The sequence below is a fragment of the Dunckerocampus dactyliophorus genome, chromosome 2, assembly GCF_027744805.1.
Source record: "Dunckerocampus dactyliophorus isolate RoL2022-P2 chromosome 2, RoL_Ddac_1.1, whole genome shotgun sequence".
Taxonomy (NCBI): Eukaryota; Metazoa; Chordata; class Actinopteri; order Syngnathiformes; family Syngnathidae; genus Dunckerocampus; species Dunckerocampus dactyliophorus.
This window is the reverse complement of record NC_072820.1, coordinates 22,097,701-22,125,257: the sequence shown is the minus strand read 5'-3', so window position 1 is coordinate 22,125,257 and position 27,557 is coordinate 22,097,701. Positions and strand designations below refer to the sequence as shown.

The 27,557-nt window shown below is 42.4% G+C and overlaps 3 protein-coding genes across 12 annotated transcripts in view; 1 reads left to right on the top strand and 2 right to left on the bottom strand.

The window, feature by feature from the left end:
* The window catches only part of LOC129175392 (pituitary adenylate cyclase-activating polypeptide type I receptor-like), a 32,617-nt gene extending 20,238 nt beyond the window's left edge, over positions 1–12,379 (bottom strand). For 4 of the 6 annotated variants that reach the window (XM_054766557.1, XM_054766559.1, XM_054766558.1 and 1 more), the window contains exons 1-2: positions 12,236–12,379; positions 6,243–6,351 (exon numbers count right to left, since the gene is read on the bottom strand). In XM_054766557.1, coding sequence (XP_054622532.1) covers positions 6,243–6,351; positions 12,236–12,334 — 208 coding nt within the window. In that variant the 5' untranslated portion in view covers positions 12,335–12,379. Of the gene's footprint in view, positions 1–6,242; positions 6,352–11,529; positions 11,580–12,235 lie in introns of those variants that run through there. The other 2 variants (XM_054766560.1, XM_054766562.1) reach the window with 1 other exon arrangement.
* A 4,695-nt stretch (positions 12,380–17,074) lies between these two features.
* On the bottom strand, positions 17,075–24,415 carry zgc:66427 (uncharacterized protein LOC406256 homolog). The gene is made up of 5 exons (XM_054767620.1): positions 23,630–24,415; positions 22,877–22,972; positions 22,699–22,804; positions 19,633–19,735; positions 17,075–17,746 (listed from the first exon to the last, which is right to left on the bottom strand). The coding sequence occupies exons 1-4, from the start codon at positions 24,156–24,158 to the stop codon at positions 19,678–19,680; spliced, it is 789 nt and encodes a 262-aa protein (XP_054623595.1). The 5' UTR covers positions 24,159–24,415; the 3' UTR covers positions 17,075–17,746; positions 19,633–19,677.
* The window catches only part of tep1 (telomerase-associated protein 1), a 47,325-nt gene continuing 43,786 nt past the window's right edge, over positions 24,019–27,557 (top strand). Inside the window, exons 1-4 of one of the 5 annotated variants that reach the window (XM_054767616.1) lie at positions 24,019–24,297; positions 25,596–26,040; positions 26,106–26,312; positions 26,390–26,539. In XM_054767616.1, the coding sequence (XP_054623591.1) occupies positions 25,624–26,040; positions 26,106–26,312; positions 26,390–26,539 (774 nt within the window). In that variant the 5' untranslated portion in view covers positions 24,019–24,297; positions 25,596–25,623. Of the gene's footprint in view, positions 24,298–24,626; positions 24,887–25,595; positions 26,041–26,105; positions 26,313–26,389; positions 26,540–27,557 lie in introns of those variants that run through there. The other 4 variants (XM_054767615.1, XM_054767618.1, XM_054767614.1 and 1 more) reach the window with 4 other exon arrangements.

Genomic DNA, 27,557 nt, shown 5'->3' with positions numbered 1-27,557 from the left:
ACACTTCACTTAAATGCATCTAGTTGAGTTAAAAACTAAACGGAGACTCAGTGATTTGACACCAGCTACTTAAAGCAGGGATCACTAAAGGGGGAGTCCGAATCCAGATGCCATCCAATACGAACCTGGACCTCCATCCATCCATTTCCTATGCTGTTTATCCTCACAGGTATGCTGAAGCCTATTCCAGCTGACTTCGGGCAAGAGGCGGGGTACACCCTGGACTGGTCGCCAGTCAATCGCAGGGCACATAAAGACAATCAATCATTCACACTCACATCATATTTATGGACAATTTAGAGTCGCCAATTAACCTAACATGCATGTTTTTGGCAAGTAGCAGGAAACCAGAGTACCCGGAGAAAATCCACGCACGGGGAGAACATGCAAACTCCACCCAGTGATGCCCAACGGAGATTCTCATCCAGATCTTCCCAATCCCCTGACTGTGTGGCCAGTCAATATATTATTTAAGTATTTAAGTTTGGACAAGATGCTTCTATTTTGACCAGCACATCTTGTTTAGACTTTACGGTACTGGTAATTGTACCACACGAATCAGACAGGAAGTGGTAACATCTGGAGTTGTGGTGGGTGTTAATGGAGGACATTGGCATTATGTTTTGCCTGTTTTGTGGCACACACTTCAGCTGCTTGAGGCGATTTTGTTGCACGTGGCCCGTTGTTGGAGTTGTTAAATGATACTTACTAGACGGAAGGAACTGATGTACTACAGGAGTCCATCAAATATTTTAATGAGGGTTTTACAGGGGTACAATCCCCTTGCGGGTGGTCTAATTGTAATTTGTTTTGCTTTTTGTTAACATGTTTTCCACTTCTTGGCCACCGAAAGCAACTTTCTCAAATCACAGAACACACTTCCAGCCTTCAAAATAAAAGTGTATTCACACTCAAGCCTCATTCGGACCCAGTCATTTACCTGTCAGTGTGTCAGAAAGGGTGATGGAAGAAAGTTGTGTGATAAATAAAACAAGTAGTCCTACTAGACTGTGAGAGGTGCTGGCCAAGATAAAATATTAAAATTATTTTATTTTGATACAGTGATGGCCAATTTGAAATTAACACACCAAGAATGAAGTTTATTTGTAGTTCTAAACATAATTAAGGTGTTTTTATTCACTTTTGAACAATCCTGAGGGAATCGGAATGTTAGTCCCAGTTCCCATCGATGCTTGAGACTCGATGCCTAACCCTATCAAATGAGATTTCTTTTGAGGTGACAATACAAAAAAGAAGTATTCATCCCTGTCAGGTTGTGGAGTAAAAACCCAATTTGGGACTCCTGCTTTAGGAGGTTTCAAGTCAGCAAATGTTTAGCATTAGCTTCAAGCAGCACTATTATATGATGGAACATTTGTCCTCAATGACACAAAAAGAACCATCCTGCAAGAAAAAAACTTTGAAGACTGACATCTTTCTGTTAAGGCGACTCACAAGAGGGAAGTGGGAGAAGTCATATGTCATTTGCCCCTATGAATCCAACAATCGGGAGCTCAGGTGATTTCCTTTCACAAAGTTTATTTTCTTTCCACTGAGCTCTGCTGTATTGCTTTGACCTTTATGGAAAGGCTTTAAAGGACATCTTTTGCACTTGAATGTCACCTCATTTAGGATCAGCAGCACTCTTGGGAACGGCTTTGGATGCTTCCAGATCCTTGACCTTGCTGATGACTCTTGATGGCACATTTGCAGTAATGTTATTGTGCAACCAAAAATTATAAATGCCAATGTTTTAAGAGCATGAAATAGCATTAGCATTACTCACAAGCTGGTGCTTTGTTATGGATATTGGGGTTTTTTTCCATTCCAAAAAGTTATAGTGGAACCTCAGCATATTTTTCAAATTATGCAAATATTTTAACTGTTAGCTTGTAATATGGCTCTTTACAATATGTTGTGTTATTAATACAGTCATCCCTCACCACATTGTGGTTAAAATTTCACGATGTCACCATATTACGTTTTTTTAAAATAAATTAATCAATAAATTATCACAGCGGTGATACGGTGGTTGAATACAGTCTATTATTAGTTTTAAAAAAACATATATACATATATTTAAGCAAATCTTAAGTATTCTTGGTCTTAATTAAGCATTTTCAAAGATAAAAAACAAAGAAACTTGCAAGTATCAGCATTTTGATAAAGAAGTTGAGAAAGAAATAACTCACAGCACAGTTCACCACTTTACAAAGGACAGCTTTCTTGAAAAAATAATACGGTAATTTAAAAAAACAGGCTTCACTACACGTCTTTTAAATAATCAATTTTGGGCAACACACCTTGAAGACTACTGATACTTTAGAATTATTGACAAATTGCATGATATGGCACCCTTCGTTAAATGGTTCCAGACCAGACCATAAGTGAATTTCCCACGAAGTAGGATTCCTTATTTATAAATCAAGACATGAAATAACACCCCATAGTCACCTTTAAACTTGTATTACCCAATATAGTAGACATAATCAGAGAAAATAAGACATTTACAACATAAATAATGCTGGTGTGTGTTGCAATAAATGTGTTCGGGGCGTGTGGGTGACAGGAAGTGACGTTGGAGGTTCAGAGTTGAGTTTTAGCTTGGCGTGGATTATGGCTAAGACAGTAGCTCGTGTTATTATTATGATTATTAGTACGATGATTATTATGTTATGATTGTGCCTGTTTTGATACTGTATAATTCAAACCTGCAATAAAAGCCTGTTCTTCCTGCAATCAAGTCTGATCCTTGTGTGCCTCACCAAACATTACAGGAACAATACTGACATCTAATGGCCAGTGTAGAATACTACATAGCATCATGTTTTAAAATGTGTCTTCTGAATGACACATTTCTACACTGCTCAAAAAAATTAGAGGAACACTTCGAAAACACATCAGATCTAAACTGGGGGGAAAATGATCTTGAATATCTTTCCTGATAATAAGTGGGTGATGTATTAGTAACAAAATGATGCCACATAATTTGATAGAAATGAAAATGATCACCCTATAGAGGGGGGAAATCAAAGACACCCCAAAAATGAAAGTGAAAAAATGATGCAGCACACTGGTCCATTTTGCCAAAATGTCATTGTAGCAACTCAAAATGATTCTCAATAGTTTGTGTGGCCCCCACGTGCTTGTACGCATGCCTGACAACGTCGGGGACTACGGATGGTGTCCTGGGGGATCTCCTCCCAGATCTGGACCAGGGCATCACTGCGGTAGCTGGACGCATGGAGGAGATTCCAGGAGACAGGTAGTTACTCCAGGAGAGCTGGACAGGGCCGTAGAAGGTCCTTCAACCCTAAGCAGGATCGGTATCTGCTCCTTTGTGCAAGGAGGAACAGGATGAGCACTGCCAGAGCCCTACAAAATGACCTCCAGCGGGCCACTGGTGTGAATGTTTCTGACCAAACAATCAGAAACAGGCTCCATGAGGGTGGCCTGAGGGCCCGACGTCCTGTAGTGGGCCCTGTGCTCACTGCCCAGCACCGTAGAGGTCGATTGGCATTTGCCATAGACCACCAGAATTGGCAACTACACCACTGGTGCCCTGTGCTCTTCGCTGATGAGAGCAAGTTCAACCTGAGCACATGCGACAGACGTGGAAGGGTCTGGAGATGCCGTGGAGAACGTTATGCTGCCTGCAACATCATTCAGCATGACCGATTTGGTGGTGGGTCAGTGATGGTCTGGGGAGGCATATCCCTGGAAGGATGTACAGACCTCTACAGGTTAGATAACGGCACCCTGACTGCTATTAGGTATCGGGATAAAATCCTTGGACCCATTGTCAAAAGCTACGCTGGTGCAGTGGGACCTGGGTTCCTCCTGGTCCACAAAAATGCCCGACCTCATGTGGCTAGTGTATGCAGGTAGTTCCTGGAGGATGAAAGAATTGATACCATTGACTGGCCCCCACGTTCACCTGACCTAAACCCAATAGAACACCTCTGGGACATTATGTTTAGGTACATCCGGCGCCGCCAGGTTGCTCCTCAGACTGTCCAGGAGCTCATTGATGCCCTGGTCCAGATCTGGGAGGAGATCCCCCAGGACACCATCCGTAGTCTCATTAGGAACATGCCTCAACGTTGTCAGGCATGCGTACAAGCACGTGGGGGGCACACAATCTTTTGAGAATCATTTTGAGTTGCTACAATGACATTTTAGCAAAATGGACCAGTCTGCTGCATCATTTTTTCACTTTCATTTTTGGGGTGTCTTTGATTTCCCCCCTCTATAGGGTGATCATTTTCATTTCTATCAAATTATGTGGCATCATTTTCTTACTAATACATCACCCACTTATTATCAGGAAAGATATTCAAGATCATTTTCCCCCCAGTTTAGATCTGATGTGTTTTTGAAGTGTTCCTCTAATTTTTTTGAGCAGTATATTTTAGTTAATTTCTATTAACTATTATAGTTAATAGAAATTCTATTTTTATTTCTATTTTAGTTAATTTAGCCATTTTTATGCATGAAAATAATGAATTTAGGCAAAGAAAAATGTCAAATTTGCTTAAATATTAATATTTTTTTACTAATAACAGAACATTTTAAAACCCAAAACAGCATGATTTCTTAATATATTTTTGAAAAACTGTGATAGAGTGAAGCTGCGAAATTTCGAACTGCATTGTGGCGAGGGAGATCGGTATTACAGTACTGGTAAGTACATTTTTTTTTTCCCCCAAAAGGTGAAATTTCTGCTCTGTGTACTTGGCATCACACAGATGGATGCACAAGCATACTCACTTGGACAGCAAACGTCATCAGAAGACATTTATCTGCATAATGAGCAGCGGACGGAAATGTGCAAGCCTTGTGTGCTCATTTAGATCAAATTAGTGGCCAAAATGTTAAAGTTCATTGCCCTTGTGGAGGGGATTCAACGCTGTACGATGAAGTGGAGACAAAAGGGCATTGTGACATCCTCTGGGGGGGGGGTCACCACTGTCATATTTAGCTTACGTTTGAGTGTGACCGGTGTGAGGTGAGTGGCAGAACAGTAGCATCATTCCAGAAAGTCCAACTCAAACCGGAACGAACTCTAACCAAATTAATTTTTCCCACAAGAAATAATGTAAATTCAATTCATCCGCTCCGGAAAGCCAAAAATGTTAACACAAAACACATGCATAAAACAATTGATCAATGATGATGACGAGCAGCGAGGGAGGAGAAGCGAGATCCAGCTGGATGACATGTTTGTGTTTTGCTTCGGGTTATTTCTTTAATTCAATAATGTTTCTCACCTTCTTCATCAAAATGCTGGCATTTACAACTTTCTTTGGCTCCATTTTGGATTATTTTGCAGCATTGATCAATAAGTAAAGCGCAGACTTGTGGCGTAACTGTGTTGGTTAGCAAAGAACTGCAAAGTTAACCTCTGATGACATCATGGCTGGGGGGCTGAGGCGGGAGGGACAATGACTTCCGGTTCCGGTTTCCATGCTAACACAATGCTAACGCTGTGTTAGTTTTGTGATTAAAAAAAAAAAATCCGAACACAATTACACAACGTAGTCTCTGCTTTTCTTGTTGATCACAGCTGCAAAATAACCCAAAATGGAGGCAAAGAAGGTTGCAAGTGCCACCTTTTTAATAAAGAAGGTGAGAGACAAGCAAAGAATTCCAGAGTCAACCGCTGGTGACATCATAGACGAGCAAAAGAGCTGACTTCTGGTTCCTGTTTCCATGTATTAGAAAGCAAATAGGCTGTTCACAAGGATGTTTTGTGATAAATATGCATTAAGAACAAAGTTGGACTCACAAAGTGTATTAATAACATGAAAAGATGCGCCCCATATTGTACGTTAAACGGAAAATGTACGCAAACTGAGGCAATGTTTTTGCGTAAATTTTCAACATAAAGCGAAAAATACGCTAACCGAGGTTCCACTGTAAATGTCAATGTCCATCAGGGGGTTGGATGTGTCTATAATCTGCCAGTTTTTTTATGGTCATTTTCAACATCATATAAGATTATTTTAGCAACGCAAAATACATATGTGCACTACTTTCTTTTAAGGTGATAGCCAAATTGCCTGTTGTTTCATAACTACCTTTTGTCAAACCCTAAATGAGATCCCACACAGCTAAACTACATTGCACATCATCATCTCTTGCCCTCATAAAAACATCTTGCATTCTGCCATGGTTTGTCACAAGTTGTGTGTGAATGTGTTTCCATGCCAGCCGGCATCATCAGCTGAAGAAAAACTCACCGCTGTGCTCCGTCTGGTTTTGAACTTCCCTCGTCCTTGCTAGCCTGCAAGTCTCGCGGGCCCTCAGGTGCTGAGCAATGATGGCGCAGTCTGGATGAATGGCCTCAGTCTGAAAATATGATGCAACAACACCATCGGCTATGAGGTACAACAAGACACGCACAACAACACAAATACTTTAGGTGGAAGTGTGGTGGTTTTTTTATGTTGTGTTAGTTCAAACGGACCTGCAACAACAACTGAAAACTGTAGAACCGTCCCTCGACACTTCGAGGCTCAAATTTTGTGGCTTCATTTTATCACGGTTTTCAAAAAAAAAAAAAAATTAATCAATCATGCTGTGCTAGTTGAATACGGTCTATTATTAGTAAAAAATAAATAAATAAATGCATATTGAAGCAAATTTTACATATATATATATATTTTTGTTTTTTTATTAATTATTAATTTTCAAGCATAAAAATGGTAAAATGAACTAAACGACAAATACAGTTTAAGGCATTCAGAAGACACATTCAAAGACACTGTGAATGATATGTAATATTCCACACTGGCAACTAGGTGTCAGTAATTTTACTGTAATGTTCAACGAGACACACAAACACCAGACGTGATAGCCGGAACAACAGGCTTTTATTGCATGTTTGAATTACTTCACAACAGACACAATAATCCCTAATAAAATCCCTATTAAACTACTGTTTATTAGGGCTAGTGCTGCATTACTAAACCACGCCAAGCTAAAACTCAGCTAAAACTCAAACCCTCAATGTCAGTTCTTGCCCAGAACACATTTATAGCGACACACACGAACAAGAGTCATATTTATGTCTTAAAAGGCTTATTTACTCTTATGTTTACTATGTTTGGTAATACGAGTATAAAGGTGATTATAGGAGTATTATTTCATGTCTAGAGAGCTCTAATAATGTTAAAAAAAAACATATTTAGAAAGTTGTAAACAGATTTTCTATGCTCTAACTATTTCATCGGAATCAACAAGGGATTACCATAATAAGCATGCCAGGCCAGTAGTGGTCGTTGTAGCAGTGTTGTGAATATACACTGTATCAACACTGCAACAGAGCAACAGTACTTACATATTTTTGTTTTTGTCGTAGACACTTTTTCAAATATACATACCGGTACCACTGTAAACAAACCATAACATAAAATACTTATGTGTGGCTTTCTATGTGTTATACTATAAATGCTCCAATTAACAACGGTATCAAAGTCACTGATAGTCACCAGGTGGGTGAGCAAATAATAAAGCAAATAATAAAGCAAATAATCGGGCCCTATTTTTCATAGAAATGAATGTAATTATTTTCGTGGGAGGCATCCTGACTAGATGCCCAAGCGACTTCATTTGGCTCCTCTCAATGAGGAGGAGCAGCAGTTCTACTCCGAGTTTCTACGGGATGACAGTGCCTCTCACCTTATCTCTAAGGGAGAGCCCAGCCACCCTACGGAGAAAACTCATTTCAGCCACTTGCACCCACGGTCTTGTCCTTTCGGTAACTACCCAAAGCTCATGACCATAGGTGAGAGTCGGGACGTAGATTGGCCAGTAAATTGAGAGTTTTGCCTTTCGGCTGAGCGCCCTCTTCACCACAACGAACCGATGCAGAGTTCGCATCACTGCATATGCCACACCAATTCACCTGTCGATTTTGCGTTCCATCCTTCCCTCACTCGTGAACAAGACCCCGCGGTACTTAAACTCCTTCACTTGGGGCAGAATCTCATCCCTGACCCGGAGATGGCACTCCACCCTTTTCCGGGAAAGAACCATGGACTTTGACTTGGAAGTACTGATCCTCACCCCGGCCGTTTCACACTCAGCTGCGAACCAACCCTGTGAGAGTTGAAGGTAACGGCTCGATGAATCCTGCAGGGTTCAGATTGCAGGTTCAGATTGGGGGGCAGTTCCTCCCAATCACCTCTCTCCGGGTCTCACTGTCACTGCCAACGTGAGGAAGTCCCCCAGCAGGAATCCCCCGAGGAAGCACTCTACAGTACTCCCTTTAGGGACTCCAAAACGTATCATGAACTGCTGTTTGGCGCATAAGCGCAAACAACAATCCAACATACAGGCCACGAGCCAGTGTGCAACAAGAATTGCCACCCCTACCCGTCGCCTCTCACTGCCGGCAGCGTCAAAGTGGAATCAAGTCCAGCCCCTCTCGAGAGGACTGGTTCCAGAGCCCTTGCTATGCATTGAGATGAGTCCGACTATATATCGAAACTTCTCCACCTCATGCACCAGCTCAGGCTCCTACCCCACTAGAGAGGTGACGTTCCACGCGCCAAGAACGTCAGTCTGCATCCGAGGATTGGACTGCCAAGGACCCTGCTTTCGCCTGCCACCCAGCTCACTCTGCACCTGACCCCTTTGGCTTCTTCCATGAGTGGCGAGCTCATTGGAGGGGGTATCCACGTTGTCTCTTCAGGCTGTGTCTGGCCAGGCCCCGTGGGTGTAGGCCCGACCACCAGGTGCTCACCATCGTGCCCCACCTCCAGGCCTGGCTGAAAGGGGGGCCCCGGTGACCCACATCCGGGCAAGGGAAAACTTAGTCCAATGATTCTCTTCATAGGGGTCTGTTGAGCCACTCTTTGTCAGGTCCCTCACCTAGGACTTGTTTGTCATGGGTGACCCGACCAGGGCCTTAAAAGTCCTCCGACAGTTTAGCTCCTAGGATCATCGGGACACGCAAACTCCTTCACCACAATAAGGTTGTGGCTCAGCAAGGAGTACCTATATTTTTATTAGTGAAAAATAAATGTTAACATCTGCATTACTGTCCAGCTTTTGGTTAACAGTTAACAATTACAGTAATCCCTCGTTTATCTCGGTTAATGGGTTCCAGAATTGAGTGAATTTCCGTGAAGTAGGATTATTTACAAAATGAATATTTTCGTAGTTAGAGCATAGGAAACCTGTTTATGATCTTCTAAATACAGTTTTTAACATTATTAAAGCCCTCTAGACCTGAACTAAAACCACTAGAGTCACCTTTACACTTGTATTACTCAATATAGTAGACATAGTAAGCGTAAATAATCCATTTGAAATGTGTTCCCTAGAGGAGCGAAGTGGCAGGTGGACAGGAACTGGATCTTGATTTGGGTTATCGTCGCAACAGTAGATGGTGTTTTTATTGGGGATTTTTATTAGGGATTATTGTGCTTGTTCTGAGATTATTCAAACCTGCAATAAAAACCTGTTGTTTCTGTCGATCAAGTCTGGCATTTGTGTGTTTCCACGAACATTAAAGTAACATTACTGACACCAAGTGACTAGTGTAGAATATTACATATCATTCACAGCATCTTTGAATGTGTCTTGTGAATGCTTTGTATTTGTACAGTATTTTACTTCATATAGCCATTTTTATGCTTGGAACGGTTTAATTTTTTTGCATATTTTTTGACTAATAATAGGGCATATTCTACCACAAAACAGCATGATTTATTAATTAATATATTTTTGAAAAACCATGATAGAAGGAAGCTGTGAAATTTTTACTGTGATATGGCAAGGTACAACAGTATTCTTCAATCTCCAATCAGCTGGGCGATAATCGGATTGGCCCTGTTTTTTTTTTAAACGAATGACATTTAATTTCTAAGATTCCTTCCTGAGCCACCACCTTATTGTGAAGGAGGAGTTAGCGTGTCTCAATGATCCTAGGAGCTAAGTTGTCGGGGGCTTTCATGCCCCTGGTAGAGTCACCCATGACAAACAGGTCCTAGCGGAGAGACTAGACAATGACTGCCTTATCAGACCCTGATGAAAAGCAATAACATTGGACCTAGATTTCCCTCACCCGAACGCGGGTCACCAGGGCACCCCTCTGGATCCAGGCCCGGCCATGGGGGCCGGCCAGGCATAGGCCGAAGAGGTAACATGGGTCCAAGAGTAGTTTTCCTCTGCCTTTGAGTCCTGACTGTTGTTTGCGCTTAATGTGCCAAACAGCAGTTCAGAATACATTCCCTTTCTGGAGTCCTTAGAGAGAGTACTGGAGAGTGCTCCCTCAGGGGATTCCCTTGTTCTGCTGAGGGACTGTTGGCAGTGTCAGTGAGACCTGCAAAAGCATGATTGGGAGAAATGTCCCGCTTGATCTGAACCTGAGCGGTGTTATTGGACTTGCTGGTGCTTGTCACAGATTGTCCATATCAAACACCATGTTCAAGCATAAGGGTGTGCATGTGCACTTGGCACCAGGACACCCTGGGCTGCAGTTTGATTACTGACTTTGTGGTCGTGTCGTCGAACTTGCAGCCACACTTGGGTGAAGAGAGGGGCAGAGCTGTTAATCGATCACCACCTGGTGGTGAGTTGGCTCAGATGGTCGGGGAGGATGCCAGTCAGACCTGGCAGGCCCAAACGCATTGTGAGGGTCTGCTGGGAACGTCTGGCAGACTTCCCTGTTAGAAGGAGTTTCAACTCCCACCTCCGGGAGAGCTTTGACCATGTTCCGAGAAAAGCAACAGACATTGAGTCAGAGTGGGCCATGTTCCGTGCCTCCATTGTCAAAGTGGCTGATTGGAGCTGTGGCCGTAAAGTGGTCGGTGCCTGTCGTGGTGGTAATCCCACAACGTGTTGGTGGACAACAGTCGTGAGGGATGCTGTAAAGCTGAAGAAGGAGTCCGATTGGACCTTTTTAGCCCATGGGACTCCAGAGGCAGCTGACAGGTACCAGTTGGCCAAGCGGTCTGCAGCTCTGGCGGTCGATGAGGCAAGAACTGGGACATAGGAGTTTGGAGAAGCCATGGAGAACGACTTTTGGACTGCTTTGAAGAGATTCTACACCACCATCAGCCGTCTCAGAAGCAGTGCACAATCAACACGGTGTACAGTGGGGATGGTGCCCTGCTGACCTCAACTCGAGACACGTCTTCCAATGAGGAAGCAGTGCCTGGCGAGTCCGCGGTGGGCTCTCTTATCTCTGGGTCTGAGTTTGCCGAGGTGGTCAAAAAGCTCCTCAGTGGCAGGACCCTAGGGGTGGATGAGATCTGTCTGGAGTTTCTTAATGCCCTGGACGCTGTGGGCGTGTCTTGATTGACACGACTCTGCAGCATCGCGTGGGCATTGGGCGCAATGCCTCAGGATTGGCGGTGGTCCCCCTTTTTAAGAAGGGGGGCCAGAGGGTGTGTTCCAACTATTGTGGGATCACACTTCTCAGCTTTCTGATTCTGTTCATTACTTTTATGGGCAGAATTGGAGTGCCATCTCCGGGTCGGGGATGGGATCCTGCCCCAAGTGGAGGAGTTTAAGTACCTTGGGGTCTTGTTCACAAGTGAAGGAAGACTGGAACATGAGATCGATAGGTCGATTGGTGCGGCGTCTGCAGTGATGCGAACTCTGCATCGGTCCATCGTGGTGGTGAAGAGGAAGCTGAGCTGAAAGGCAAAGCTCTCAATTTACTGAACCAACCTCGGACAAGGGGAAGAAAATGGATGGATGGATAATTTCTAAGAAAAACACTGTATTACCTATATTTTATTAGTGAAAAATAAATGTTAACATTGGCATCAATCAACCAAGTTTCGGCTGATTATCGTTTATCCTTTAATGGCTAATTAAATCGACTGGCCAATTAAATCAGTCGGGCCCAAATAGAGAGATACATCACTAATAGTCCACTTGGGTTGCCAGCTTCTTGCGTATTCAAATTCTCAATTTTTATGTTAATACTGTCAATCTTAAATCTATCAAATTGAACTAATTTATCCTGCTGATTCACTCTCTGATTCGTATCTTGCCCATGACGTTGTTGGACGGCCACACAGCTTAATAACCACTAATGAGTTTCACCAGCCTAATGAGGACATTAGTCATGTCAAGCCAGCATAAGAACGATAAATATGTCTCTTTCTGTCAACTTTTCAGCAATGAGACCATAACGCACTTTGGCGACACTCTCGCTGTCAAAGAATGAAGGAGTTTGATCCAAATTGGACCATGCAGACATGCCACTACTCACCATGGGCCACAGAGAAACACACAAAATAAGAATAAATCTCTCTTGACGTCCTTTGGATAACGTTCCCTTATCCCCCATCTTGATATCCCTCACGGTCATGATGAAGACGATGATGGAGAAAATTTTGGTATATTTAAGCCTGGTGTGTACACCCCCGCTATGAAATATATACACTGTGTCAACCGAAAATAGATGAATCCCAGTCCTCCCTGCCAGATGAAAACTTGAGTGTTCACTCCCTCCCTCCCACTCTCTCTCTCCCACTCTCTCTCTCTCTCTCTCTCTCTCTCTCTCTTTCTCTCTCTCTCTCTCTCTCCCACCCACACCCTCCCTCTCAGAATCAGGTGAATGAGCATCTCAGGAGATGCTCCGGCTCATTTAAAGACACAACGACATGTGTCTCGCAGCTCATGAAAGGACAATCATACATACAGAAATAAATACTGTATATACATACATACATAGGCCTACAGAGGCGCTGTATGGGGGGGATTAGGACAAGCTGATGCCCCCCTAAAAAATTTTTTCTTGATAACCAAAATCGCGTAAGTTCTTACATGAATAGCTATAACATTGTACTGCCAAAAAACTCTTATGAGCTATTTTTGTTGTCATTGTTGTATTGGTCCAAACAAAGGTACCTTTAGTTGTATCGTGCTGAAGACACAACTTCACAATTTCATGTCAAAAAATAGCATTGAGTCAAGACAAAAGTTGTGATCGACCCACGGACCAAGTACAACCGTAGTACAAAATATATAATAACTTAAAGGTCAACAGAGTAGCTATTTACATTTTTTTGATAATTGATAATAATAATTGATAATTAGAATTGTTATTATTGATAATTGATAATATGTCCAGGGAAGAAAATCAAGTGTCATTACATGTAGGCCTCACTACACATGCCACACTACAAATTGCATGTACACAGTAATTCCCGGGAAAAATTAACATATTTTGCACTGCACCCTAATAAGGCCAAAACAAACAACCACTTTAGTAAATTCATTAAACAAATTTCACCTCCCCTTACATGTTTGTTAATCTCCAATTATGAGAAGGAAAGAAGACTCACACTCCAATTGAAGATTTACAAAATGTATTGAAAATAATTCAGAAAATAATTTCACACTCTTCAAATATCTGGGCTAGCTGTCTCTCCTCATGTCCTCCTACGGCTTCCTGACCAGAAGGAGAGAGTCGGCCTTGATCGCTAGTCCCCTCTTTTTATAATTGTTTTTCTCAGACCATCAGCGCCAAAATATCTTATCCCTTGCATTCTTTGGAGATATGTGTGTGATGACAACAGCTGAGAATTGCGTCTGAGCTGATGTGGTAGGACTCTCAGCAGTAACTTTTTCTGTACAAAATAGCACTTGCTCCCCCAGTATAGAACATCCTATCTAACTGCTGACTTCTGATTATGTGAATGCACTTTATCTTTATATGTTTCTATAGCCGACTTAAATAAATGTTCATCCATTCAGTTAACAAATTGGTAAAACAATATTTCTATAGTCTACTTGTAATAAATATTTACTCACTCAGCTAACAAGTTAATAAAACAATATTATCCTAAGGCACCATCAGATTTTAACAAAATTTAATCTGCAGATAGATATTAAAGTGAATTAATATCCTACATATCTTTTATCTTGTCTTGAAGCTCCGATCCGTGAGTTTGAAAGGCTCTGAGTTGGACTTAACTTTCGAAGCACTCGTATGACTCAATGTGGTCCAACACTATATAAAGTATAAATCCAGTATAAAGCGTGGCGATGACATCACAAGCAGACTGAATCGAGTGTAGCTTCCGAGGTGTAGGCCGTCTAGAGTCACTCTTTACAGGACAAAAACTCACAAACCTGTGCTCCTTGGAGAGGATGTGTCAGCTCCTTTTATTCAGCTGCACATGTGCCAACCACACCGTAACCCTTGGTAACCACAACGTTGCCTTTCCATGGGGCGGTATGGCTCAGGTGGTAGAGTGGTCGTCTCCCAATCTAAAGGGTGCAGGTTGGATCCTCCATCCTTCAGTGATCATGTCGCGGTATCCTTGGGCAAGATACTGAACCCCCAGTTGCTCCTGATGCTCCATCATCAGTAGGTAAATGTGTCAAAGCGCTGTGAGTGCCTTGGAGATGGAAAAGCACAATACAAATAAAAGACCATTTACATGACGTCATCCATGCTCCCCTCTCAACAGGCATGATTAATTAATGTACGCCAAATCAAAATGTTACCCGAGTAACGTTTATCATTAAAAGTGCTAAAAAACACACACATCCATATTAGGGCTGGGTGATATATTGATATTTAAAAAAATATATATTTGTATATACACTGCTCAAAAAAATTAGAGGAAAACTTCGAAAACACATCAGATCTAAACTGGGGCAAAAATGATCTTGAATATCTTTCCTGATAATGAGTGGGTGATGTATTAGTAACAAAATGATGCCACATAATTTGAAAGAAATGAAAATGATCACCCTATAGAGGGGGGAAATCAAAGACACCCCAAAAATGAAAGTGAAAAAATGATGCAGCACACTGGTCCATTTTGCCAAAATGCCATTATAGCGACTCAAAATGATTCTCAGTAGTTTGTGTGGCCCCCACGTGCTTGTACGCATGCCTGACAACGTCGGGGCATGCTCCTAATGAGACTACGGATGGTGTCCTAGGGGACAGCTTGCATAGCTTGATTGTTTTCTTTCAGTACAAGTGTGTAATCTAGGAACTCCTAATAAATAGACAAAAGACAACTTAGTTTCTTTGGATAATCTTTATTGATAGAAAAATTGCCAAAATAGTCCCCGACCACACTTAGCACTTACCCCTTGATTTAAGGAGAATTGGGACACCACTGGATTCTCGTGAATGTGCAAATCCTAGGGGTGAGGGGCAGAATTGGGATTCAGCCTAAAAACAAGCCAACATATATTAACTTTGACTGTGGAGGTCATGGAATAGGATTAAATGCTTCACAATCCCTGTGTTTGAGCACAGACATACCTTTAATATTTGGCGACCTGGTACCAGAAGATGATTTGCACTCACAAATCACTCGGCTTTACTTTCTCTGACATCATATTAATGCGCGCTATCAGCTGTCTATTGTTGTGTATGTGATCAAAATGGCTGTGACCCTCGCATCTTCATCCGCTGTGGAACGCATACATTATCAAGATGGCTGCGACATCACGGCGGATGCATCTTCATCACACACAATAGTGTGTGATGCATTTTTGTATAGCATTTTTGTCATGCAAATGTATTACTCTAACACATATTGTTTTGAGAAGCCAAACTCCATACTTAAGTAACCCCAATAACTAACTGGAACTACATTTCTCATCACCAAAATCCGACCAGAACTGGGCTCACAGGACCAACTGCGGAGTAAGTCACTGTTGATTGACTACACTGCTGATGGGGATGTCATACAACTTCATGTCAAAAAATTCAAACTATGCCTTTAAAAGGGAAGAATCATCCATACGTGTAAAGAGGTCTCAACAGCTATTCACCAGCAGGAACTATTAATAAAACGGCCAGTTGCATACTGGACACTCTGTTGAAGATGCTCTGCTCTTCCTTGCATCTACACTGAGAGGAAGTTACCATCAGCACTGCTTCTGATAAATAATTCAGACAGCTTCCACACTGACGCATGCTAATTTGATGGCGGCAGCAAGAAGATGACCTTTGTCATGTGAAGGTTTTCACCCTTTTTTCTGTTTTTCCACAGAATGCATTGCTACGGTCCTTCCTTCACGGCCACGATACTCCCAAGATTCTTTCGACTTTTAGGTAAGGAGAAGTTGTCTGTGGCATGCACATTTAAAATAAGCAGCATGTGAGACACATAGCAATCTCTTCACACATATTTATTGTAAAAAATACATATAAAAACAATTTGAGACATACAAAAGATCGGAGCTTAGAAACAGTATATTGAACAGACAAAGATGAGCCATTTTTCTTTTAACTGCATTACATATTTACAATTCAATAAATAAAACTCCATGTGTTTTTATAGAGCAGAGTCAAAGGCAGATGATCCATATGTTGGGATGCAGGGGTCACAACCTTTTGGGGGAGGGGGGGGGGGGGGGGGGTGTCTGTCTAAACCAAATTCCATCTTTGTTTGGAGCGAAGAGAATTGACACACACAAAGAGATCTTTGACTTTTGTTAGCATTGGTAAAAATCTGAGGTATTGCACCACACATCTTAGAGGGGGAGAAAATGAAATGAGCGGGCTTTGAGATTGTCCTTTACCTTTGAAAAATCGACAACCTCGCCCACTTTTATTAAAAAACACACACACATACACACACACAAACAACCCCTCTTCCTCCCACCAAGAGTACACAACATTATTAAATTATCACCACAACAAATGTAACATCTAAATGAGCCTCTGCACTCTCACTCACAGACGTTTTGGCATTTTCTTCTTCCGCCTCCGGTACAAATTGAAACATGCACAGGGCCGCCCCCTGGTTGCTAGCTCGGTCCTGACACCCCCCCCAAAATAACACTACAAAAACCTTCACCGGGCAACACACACACACAGAAGGCAAGGGAAAGCCGTTATGACAGAATACCTTAAATTAAAAAAAAGATAAGGAAAATAAGTCCTTGCCATCCCTTTAAGGCCGATCTGACATTGATGGAACCAGAAGCAGCGCCAAAGATCCTAGCTAGAACCTCGAGAACACACTAGGAACGGTTTGGGGGGGCTGTATGTAGGGTGACGTGAACTGAAGCACATTCAAAGCAGAAGGGGAGCGTGAAGCGGCGTGCTGCGTACCAATACCATAGGATGTTTTTGTTTTTTAAACTGACCTAATTCACAGTCACAGTAAACACTCACTATCCTCGTTGTCATCATCATCGTCACAGCCATCCCAAACCAGACCTGAAGCAAGCAAACAGGAAAAAAAAAAGCCTCAAGGGACAAAAAGTGCTCAAATGGGTGCAAACAGCAGCGCTAATGGAGCTAACACACTAGCAGCACTATCACCTCCACGCTGGCACAGTACCCCCTCCAGGAAAATGTGCTGAAATGTTAACACTAAACACCCAGTAACGACGCCCCCCACCCCCGACCCCATCAGACCGCCGCCCTCTAGCCGGCTGACGGGGAAAGAAGTCCCATGTGGGACAACATGTTCATTTCTTCCCCTAAAATACCCATTGAAACCACCTCGGACTCAGAGCTGAGACAATCTTTTGTCCTCTAAAAGTTCCATGTGATTCCAGGGAGAGAATATGTTGGAGGCCAACATGCCAGGGTCAAAAAGAAACAAAACAAACAAAAAAAACAACAAAAGCAGCCATTTTTGTTTGTCTTGAAATGGTCCGGACCAGGTCCAAGCCACCCGGAAGCTTCCTTTGAGGGTCTTGTGTTGTCTTCTTTATTGGTTCGCTGACATATTTCATATATATTTATATTTTTCGTATATATCTGAGAGGGAGAGAGTAAGGACGTGGTCTCCTGTGAGGGCGACAGACAAAGATGACAAAAGTGACACGTTATCACTGGTAGGAGGTGTGTCAGGTCATGCTAGAGTTGGTGTGGCCAATTGCTGCAAAAGCTGGGAATTAGCAAATATCCTAGGCAAACGCAAGTAATAAATATGAACAAAAAGACAAGACAGTCATGATACGCTTGTCCAGTGAAACCCGTTAAAGTCGACATACCCTGGATTGGCCGACTCACGTATAAAGCGGTTGACGACATAACCAAAATCAAAAACTAGCCATCGCTTGTACATTTATTTGTGAGTTTGGCCAGAGACAGCAAAGAATAGGCGCCAATAAAGGATTTTTGTTTGTTGACGTGTGCATATTTTCATTTTGATTCTTGTGTTTTCATATATTTTATACAATTATCTAACAGAGCTGCTACTACTTTGGTTGTACGTCTTCACTACAATGACAAAGCTTTTGTGCATGCGCAAATCTTTCTTCCGGTGGCTAACAATGTAAAAAATAAATAAAATAAATGGATGTAGAACCCAGGTTAGGTATTTTGAAGCTTACTTTGCACTGAACAGGGAGTCACTGTGTGCATGTTCTAATGCTGCATAACTAAACAGTAGTTATGTTTACAACTGCAACACTTAATCAATGAATCTATAAATTGATTACCCAATTAATTAAGTATTTTGGTATTCGATTAAGGGCCGCACGGTGGTGTAGTGGTTAGCACGTTGGCCAACACAGTAACAGTCTGGAGATCGGGAAGACCTGGGTTCGACTCTCCCTTGGGCATTTCTGTGTGGAGTTTGCATGTTCTCCCCGTGTGCGCGTGGGTTTTCTCCGGGTACTCCGATTTCCTCCCACATTCCAAAAACATGCGGGTGAGGTTAATTGGTGACTCTAAATTGTCCGTAGGTATGAATGTGAGTGTGAATGGTTGTTTGTCTATATGTGCCCTGCGATTGGCTGACGACCAGTCCAGGGTGTACCCCGCCTGTCGCCCGAAGTCAGCTGGGAAAGGCTCCAGCATGCCCCCGCGACCCTAATGAGGAGAAGCGGTATAGAAAATGGATGGATGGATGGGTATTCGATTAATCTTTTTATTTAAAATGTAAATATCCTCTGATTTAAGCCTTTTAAATATGAATATTTTTTCAATTTTTTTAGTCATGCATGAAAGCAGACCTATTATCTTTGTGTTTTAGGCAAAACAAGATATTCACACACGCCAGCTTTGACTTTGGAAAACAGTGAAAACAAATTTTTGCTTCTTTTCTTGCTGTGGACAAAACCACTAAATGTTTGTGTTTGGTTCATACTGATTTAGTTCATCTAGGGCTAAAGATTACAGTTGTCCCTTGTTTATAGCGGTTAATTGGTTCCTGACCCAACCGCTATAAATGAATTTACACAATATAGGATTCAATGTTAATAAATGGAATATTTTTGTAGTTAAAGCATAGAAAATCTGTTTTAACATTATTAGAGCCCTGTAGACATGAAATTACATGCCTATAGTCACCTTACATTGTTGTTATTCATTGTTTACAACACATTGCGCAACTCATGCTGCAGGGTCTCGAGACGGCCGCTAGCTAGCGACCTAACCAGTTAGCCTCAAAGGTATTTTTTCTAAACTTAAGAAGCTAAAAAAAAAAAACTTACCACTTCCACACAATGTGGAGCGCCATTTATCACTTATTATTATTATTAGAACAGTTTGACTCTGGGACAGATTAATTTTATGTTCATTATTTCCTACGGGAAAAATACACACCAAATCAGAGCAACTTTTGTTTCATGTTAAATCTTTCATAGAAAAATCTCAAGTCAGAACTTCAAGTGGCATTCCCACTTTCCAGGAAACAATTCAATAAATAAATCAATCATCGGCCCTACCTGAGTCTTTCGTGGTCACCATGGGGAAGTCATGTGACCTGGGAGTTAGTCTGAAGGATGCTCGGGGCAGCAGGGCTTCACTTTGGCCCAGGCGTCAATGCAGCTGCATGCAGACAAGAGCGCAGGGTGTGTAGGTTAGTCTTTAACATTAAATGACGTCATGAATGTTCATGTTCAAATGTCAGGGCTTGTTCCAAATCTCAGCGGCCCGCCCGCTTGGGTGGGTCCAGATGGCCCCGTGCACACCCAAAAAACAACCACACGTGCAACATGTTCTTTGTCAAAGTTTGGAACTGGATAAGTGATGACATCTGTGGAATCATCACGTCTGGCAGATGATGTCAGGGTCATGTGATGCAATCATTGCCGATCTCCACATGAGGATTGTCTAATCGTAGGAACATTTCCTGCACTGAGATCACACATGAGCGCTCTCATACTGGAAGTAACCCTTAGCAGTCCAGCAGACTGTAAGTGTACTCTAAATGTACTGTGCCACTGACTTGATTCTAGATGTGTGATCAGCTCATTTACTAGGCCACAAAAAGTGTTGTTGCTGACACAATAGCACAGTGATAAGACAGGTGTTGTTTTAAGCTGCCAAGAGGACTGCTCAGATATAGATTATATATATATATATATATATATATATATATATATATATATATACATATACACACACACATATATATATATACATACACATACACACACACGTACATGTAGTACTTATATTGGTAATATTATATCATTGGTATCATTGGTAATATTACCTTTTCTCCGACTTAAGAACAAATCGACTTGCGAACGGTCGTCTCGAACCAATTGTGTTCGTAAGTTGGGGACCTCGTGTACACCTGTATTGCAAAATATATCATAACTTCGGCTGTGACATGTGTTTTTAAAAGTCAGCAAAGTAGCTGTTTACATTTTTTTGATAATCAAAAAGTCCAGGGTAGAAAATCAAGTGTCATAAATGCTGCAGCAGCACGCTGTATTCGTATTCATGCCACACTAATTGCACGTACACAGTAATTCCGGGGAAAAATTTGTAACATCCCTACATATGTGTTTTGACCTGGACACGCCGCGCTGGATGTCACTAAGCGTCACTGCTACTGGACCGTACCGTCCAGAGGCGTACAAAACATCCTTACTTTGCATATTGTCCCCATAAATGTCACAGCGTTTAATGTATTTATCATTAAAAGTGCTAAAAAAAAAAAAAAAAAAAAAAAAAAAGGCACATCCATATAAAGCATGACCTGCTTAAATCCAATGCTTCATTTCCTAGTCTGGATTCAATCGATGGATTACCTTTTAAGCAATGTTACATCGATATGTCGTCCTGAATGGAAACCTGAGAACTCAGATTTATGTATTTGAATTGTAGGAATATACTGTAAATCGATGTAGTGAATGAATCGTTACACCCCTATTTATTATTGCACTACAAATTTGACGTGATCTGTTCTGTATTCATTTATTTTCTTATCTCTCATGTCATGCCTTGGTTGTTTTGTTTTGTGATTAAAGGATTAAGTTCATTGTGACATTTTTGCAGAGCTCCTGGAAATGTGAATTTCTTATGGAGATTAATAAAGTATCTATCTACTCTTTTTCTCTCAATTACCAATATGTGTAACATATCTCCTGTCATGGAATTAACACCGCCGCCGCGAGTGGCTGCCTTTCAAGCAGCTCAGTTTGTTTATTCAAGCACATTTTTACGTGCCATGAGAGCGACATCCAGCATTGGTGTGATTCCCTGTCTACGCATTGATATCGAGGCGGTAGAGCCGGGGAGAAGATGAAAGTCCACCGGCTAGCAAGGAAGTGGAGATTCAAGCCTTTGGTACCTTCTATTATCATGGGAAATGTGAATTCACTAACGAGCAAGATCAACGAGCTGGCAAAAACGTCAAAACCTTCAGGGAGTGCATCTTATTTGTGCTTCACTGAATGGCTAATAGCGAGCATCCCAGATGCTAATGTGGGGAGCTAGCCGACTTAAGGGCAGTCAGAGCGGACAGGTACAGGATGAGCCTGTGGAAAGCGCAAAGGGATGGGCTTGCACTGTATGTGAACTTTGGCGTCATCCTGGCCATGTGAACATTAAAAAAAGCCCGTCAATACAGCATTTTTTTTTTTTTTTTTTTTTTAAATCGGTTTTAAACAATGAATCAATGATTCATCAATTATCCGATTAATCAACACCTATTTTGATATTCCATTAACAGTTTTGTGAATTAAAAATGTTAATACCCTCTGATTTAAGCCTCTCATATGTGAAATATTTTATGATTTACTTTGTCGTCCATGAAAGCTGGGTCACACGGTGGCCTGATGGTTAGCATGTTAGCCACACAGTCAGGAGGTCTGGAAGATCTGGGTTTGATTCTATGTTTGGCATCTATGTGTGGAGTTTGCATGTTCCTCCCACATTCCAAAAACATGCATGTTAGGTTAATTGGCGACTCTAAATTGTCCACAGGTATGAATGTGAGTGTGAATGATTATCGACAAGTACCCTGCGATTGACCAGTCCAGGGTGTACCCCACCCCTTGCCCGAAGTCAGCTGGGATAGGCTCCAGCATACTCCCACAAGCCTAGTGAGGATAAGCGGCATAGAATATGGATGGCTGGATGGATCTATGAAAGCAGATTTATAATCTTTGTATTTTCGGCAAAAAAAATATGTATTCACACACACATCAGCTTTCAGTTTGGAAAACAGCGATTTACATTTTTTACTCTTTCCTGATATGGTGCTGACCAAACCACTAACTGTTTGGTTCATATTGATTTGGTCCGTCTATTCTCCAGCCTAACCAATAAACTTGATGAATCGAAACAAAGAGCTTCAGATTAATAGACTAAGAAAATAATCGTTAGTCACAGCCCAAATTATTTCATTATATGTTGTATATTATATTGGCTCATATTAGATCGTTTACCTAACAAAGTAACAAAGTGTCTTTTGCAGTAGAGTGACCTTTGATAGAAAATGTGTCCGTTTGTATTATTGGTTGAAGTTGTTATGCGAGCGAAATTAACTTTCTTACCTCTTGTGGTAGACGCAGAGGCACGCCAACCTGGCGATGGTCTCGCCCTGCAACAGATCCTCCAGACAGATGGAACACTCGCCACTGTCTTTGCTCAGCACATCCGCTACAAACAACACACATCAATGTTGGATCTGACTGCAGCTATGAGACGGGATTGGTGAGTGCTAAGACTCACTGTTGTAAGGAAGCGGTGGGGAAGTGAGGCAGCTCAACAGGTGATCCTCAATCCGACCTCCCGGGAAGGGCTTGGAGCAGAAAGGACAGCGGATATCTGCATGGAGACAACACACCAGGACACAGAGTGAGCGTTTTGATCTCAGCATTTGTGTGCGCAACCATCCGTGGACAACACAGATGGCAACAAGTTCCCCGGCCTACATTCTCACCAATTCTGGCCCATTTCCCCATCATCATGTTGTCTGGAGGGCTAGCCTGGGAATCCCCAACCCAACCACACGCCATGTTTGGACCTGCCCTGCCTCACATTTGTGTCTGCTCTTTCAACTTGCAGGCAATGACAACTGTCACCGGGCCCTGTGGCATGAAGGGAGGGTCTTTGCATGTCTTTATGCCACAACTGCAATTTAAACAATATAAGACCTGATGAAGCACGAGAAAAGAGATGATCTGCACAGGAATGCAACTTCCTCAAATCCATTGCACTTCCACCCTGGCTGTGATCATCAGTTGACTGTATGTAATGAAAGTTACATCATTGTAATTATTCACTCGTGAGAGTATTAGTGGATTGTTGAAAAGCTTTTAGTTTCATTTTGGTTAAGTTACATTCTTCTTCGATATATGACTTCCTATGTCAGTCAAAACATATTTCTCCATTTATATTTGTATATATTAATTTCTATTGATCATATATTTTTTAAAATAATGTAAATTGATATAGTTATTTAAAATGATCAAGTAGACTTACTTCCATGGCGGTTGTTGACCCGGTACATGCCGATCCAAGCTTCGGATACCGGCCGCTGGTGTGTACCCCGAACCCGGGCCGACCTGGCGCCGACGCTGCGGCCCCCGGCGTGTCGATTTCCGGGCAGCCGCTCGGAGAAAGTGCGGTGCGGTGTGCGGCCTGTTTCCTCCCCGGGCTGGTGCTCCGCGTTGACGACAGCCTCCGTGCTTGTGCTGCCGTCCTCTTCGGGCTTGCCCTCGCTGTTGTTGTCGTCATCTGCCGGGGACGCCTGGCTCATGCTAGCCGGGATGCTGTGGTGGTCAGCCGGGCTGCCGTCGGCGCTAGCGCCATGCTGGCCCAGATCGGAGTCGCTTCCCTCCTCTGAGCGGCTCCGGTTGACTTCGGTGTCCTCGAAGCTCCCCGAGAAGTCCACCATGAGGCTGGTGGGCCTTGCGCAGCGGGGCCGCCGATATGAATCCCGCTTGGTGGCGTCTTTGCCGAGGGCGGACGGGACCGGGTCCTCCTGGAGGCGACTTGCCCTGGTGCCCATCGCTAAAAGCGGGCTAATGGAGCCGAGCAAGCAAACGGAAACACACCGCAACAACGACCTAGACTCGACCCTTTAGCCAAGGAGGACTCGACAGGAGAGGACAACGGCAATCGGTTACCTTGCGACCGATTTCGTGGAGGTGCGAGGTGGATGTTTCTTATCCTGGCCTTAGTTTGTCCTTTCCGTCCACATTTTCCTTTCTTTTATGACGTACTCCTTCTCGTTGCTGCAGCGGAAATAAAGACCGCTCGCTTCCTGCTTTTACTGTATACAAACAGTTACGGTAACTCCTGCATGTTTGAAATCCTAGACATCAAACATGCTTATTAAGCTGCTCCTGTGTTTGAAGCAATTATTTTTATTTCACAAACAACACATCATCGATTTATGATTGTATATTTTCATTTAACTCAGTTTGACGTGGTTTGAAAACGAGCATGCGCCTCAATGCACACCATTACGGTAAATGTGAAGCATTGTGTTAACCAATCAGCGCACGATTTCATTAACCTGCTTTGCGTCAGCCAATCAGCGCCCTTGACATAAGCAACTGGCGCAGTGAAAACATATACCGCCGCCATAAAACCGAAGAAGAAGAAGAAGAAGGAGGGCGTTTACCGGAAAAGTGGAGAAGTTTGTGTTAGCCTGAACGAGCTGCTAAATCAGATGACATAGCAGTAGCGCACCAGACAACACACGTCAAAAGGTTTATATTCCAATGTCTGTCGGTGAGTTTTACTAAATCTAAACTAGCTGCTCACCACACCTTATACACAACAATACAAGCAATGTTGTTAATTGCCAGGTCTGACAGTTAAGTTGTTTATTTAACCTTTAAACCACTTTAAACATCAAGAGAGGGTTTTGAAGCTCAAAAATATTTAAGAAACTTTTAATATATTGTCCAACATGGTCTGCAATATGTCTTCCGGCTGTGCTGCATTACCTCTTTCAGGGTTGAAGTCAATGCTTGTTTACTGGATGTTCTCAAAAACATGTTAATGTTGTGTTTCCAAAGTTAACTTCGCCGTCTACAGGCTGCTTAGAAGGGGGAACATGTAGTTTACATATGGTTAAATTGAATGTTTCTTTTAAAATCATGTGAACATGTTATGAATCACAGCTGCAGGATCCTGGAAAAGCCTAATGATCTAAGTGTGATCAATGCTGCTATGTCATGTTTTTCACATGTGCTGCTAGTACTACTACTAAATTATATCACTGAGATGCTGCCTTCAGATCATGTTTGAGTGTGAAACACAATTGTGTTCAAGTTTTAACACACTGTGCACTTTGTTCCCACTTTATGGATGTCTGTGTTGGAGACAACACGCCCTTCTCTATTGTAGTACAAACAGCAGGAGGAATGCTGAGCTGTTAATCTCCTCCACTAGTGCAGTGTGCCACGTTGTGTTGATTAATGTATCTCTATTGAAGGTTGAAGGCACTGGGTTTGCAAACAAACATGGCCTCCAGTGAGCCCCAGTGGGTCACAAGTGGGACAAGTTTGTCCTCCAACTATGTACCACCGAGTCTGGAGAACAAGCTCTTGGCGCAGACGACCTCCCTCTTGAGCTTTGCGCCGCAGACGTCTTCGTGCGTGTCCTTGCATCCTTTCAGGCTGACATCCACCTCCTCCAACCTGCTCCTGCCATCCCCGCTCTCCTCGCCCCTCATCAGCACTCAGAACAAGCTTCTCAACTCATCCCATCTGATGCCAGCTAACTCTGTGCTTACCACCTCCGTGGCCCATAGTACTCTCCTCTCTCGCTTTTCCCATCTGCCTTCTTTTGTCCCCCTGGGAGAAGAACAGAGGAGAGATGATGAAGGCGGAGATAAAACATCTGAAGCTCAGCTGTCCTCTTTTGAAGAAACAAGTGTGGTAAATGAGCATTCTCTTGACTTCTCTCTTTCCGTTCCTTTTTATAACTGAATGTTTGGCTTCAGCATTATTCTGATGAAGATGACCAAATGTTGCCTGAAGAGGATGAGCAGGTGGATGAGGAAGGTGCATCTTCAGCCATGGAGGTACAAATCCCAGAACTGGACCATAAAGAGAACCAGGAAGCACAACCTGTGGTCATCAGACATGAGCAGTTTCCAGATGTGTCCCGAGGGAAGCAACAGATTGAAGAGGATATCAAGAATAAGAAGGTAAGCCAGAAACAAGGCCATCTTCAAATGATCACCATCATCTGGGTTTGAAGTGGCTTTCATGTTCTGTCTCTCAGTATCTCCTGCTGAATGCTGTATGTTGCTCCCTGGTCAATAAGTGTGCTCCCCCGGGTCAGAAGGACTGGGACTCCCAGGACAGCGTGTGGACCAGAATCACAAACCTGGTCAAGGATATTTCTGTGTCTGACCCACAGTTTGTTCTCAAGGTAGGGGAAAAAAAACACGAAACAGATTTTCAAACATTCGGCGAAGCCATCACAATTTTGACTAGATCTTTGTTTTAAATGCTCCAATTAAAGCCTCTATTCAATTAACTGAAGATTCTCCTACAGTTGCCATGTGCATGGTCTACGAAAGCAAATAACTTTAGCCAGGGTCTATAATTAGCAAACACATTGGCATTGACTGCTGCGGCTGATGCAGCAGCTTTATCTAGCTCTGCAGGTGCATTAAAAGGTTGTTGCTCAGCTGTTGGTGTGAAAATCATACATGTTACTCTTGCCATACTGTTGTTTACAGTGAACTCCTAAGCGCTATTAATGCTGATTGAGGTGTTTGCTTCTGACCGCTCTTTACAACATCGGTTGTGTTCCTGCTGTGTTGTGCAATACAGTCGTCTCTCGCCACATTGCAGTTCAAATTTTGCTGCTTCACTCTATCACGGTTTTTCAAAAATATTTAAATGAATAAATCATGCTGTTCCGTGGTTGAATACGGTCTATTAGTAAAAGTATGCATATTTAAGAACATTTTACTTACCTTCTGCCTAAATGAAGCATTTTCAAGGATAAAAATGGCTAAATGAACAAAAATGCAAATCAGAGACTGCAGTAGATCCAGACAAGTGCTGCCAGGACCCTGATGAGGATCACCCCCATTCTGAAATCTTTTCACTGGCTTCCTGTTTATAATTTTTAAGTCATCAACCTTTTAGAGTACAATTGAAACGTTATTTCACAAACCTCCCAATGATAACTATTTTTTTCAAAAATAAAAACTTAAAATGCACTTTTCCACATTATTATGCACAACGGAGTTTCAAAGCATTTCACTGGTTGCTAAGAACTGAAAATTCAGTCATTTGTTGAATTTGCAGCATAAGGAGGCTATATTTACTGAAAGCAAAATCTATTTCAATCACTAACATTTTAACAGGCCGAGTTTCATGTTCACCTCCACAATTCTTACATGGAACTTGTGAGTTTTTGGAGAGTTTCTGCTTGA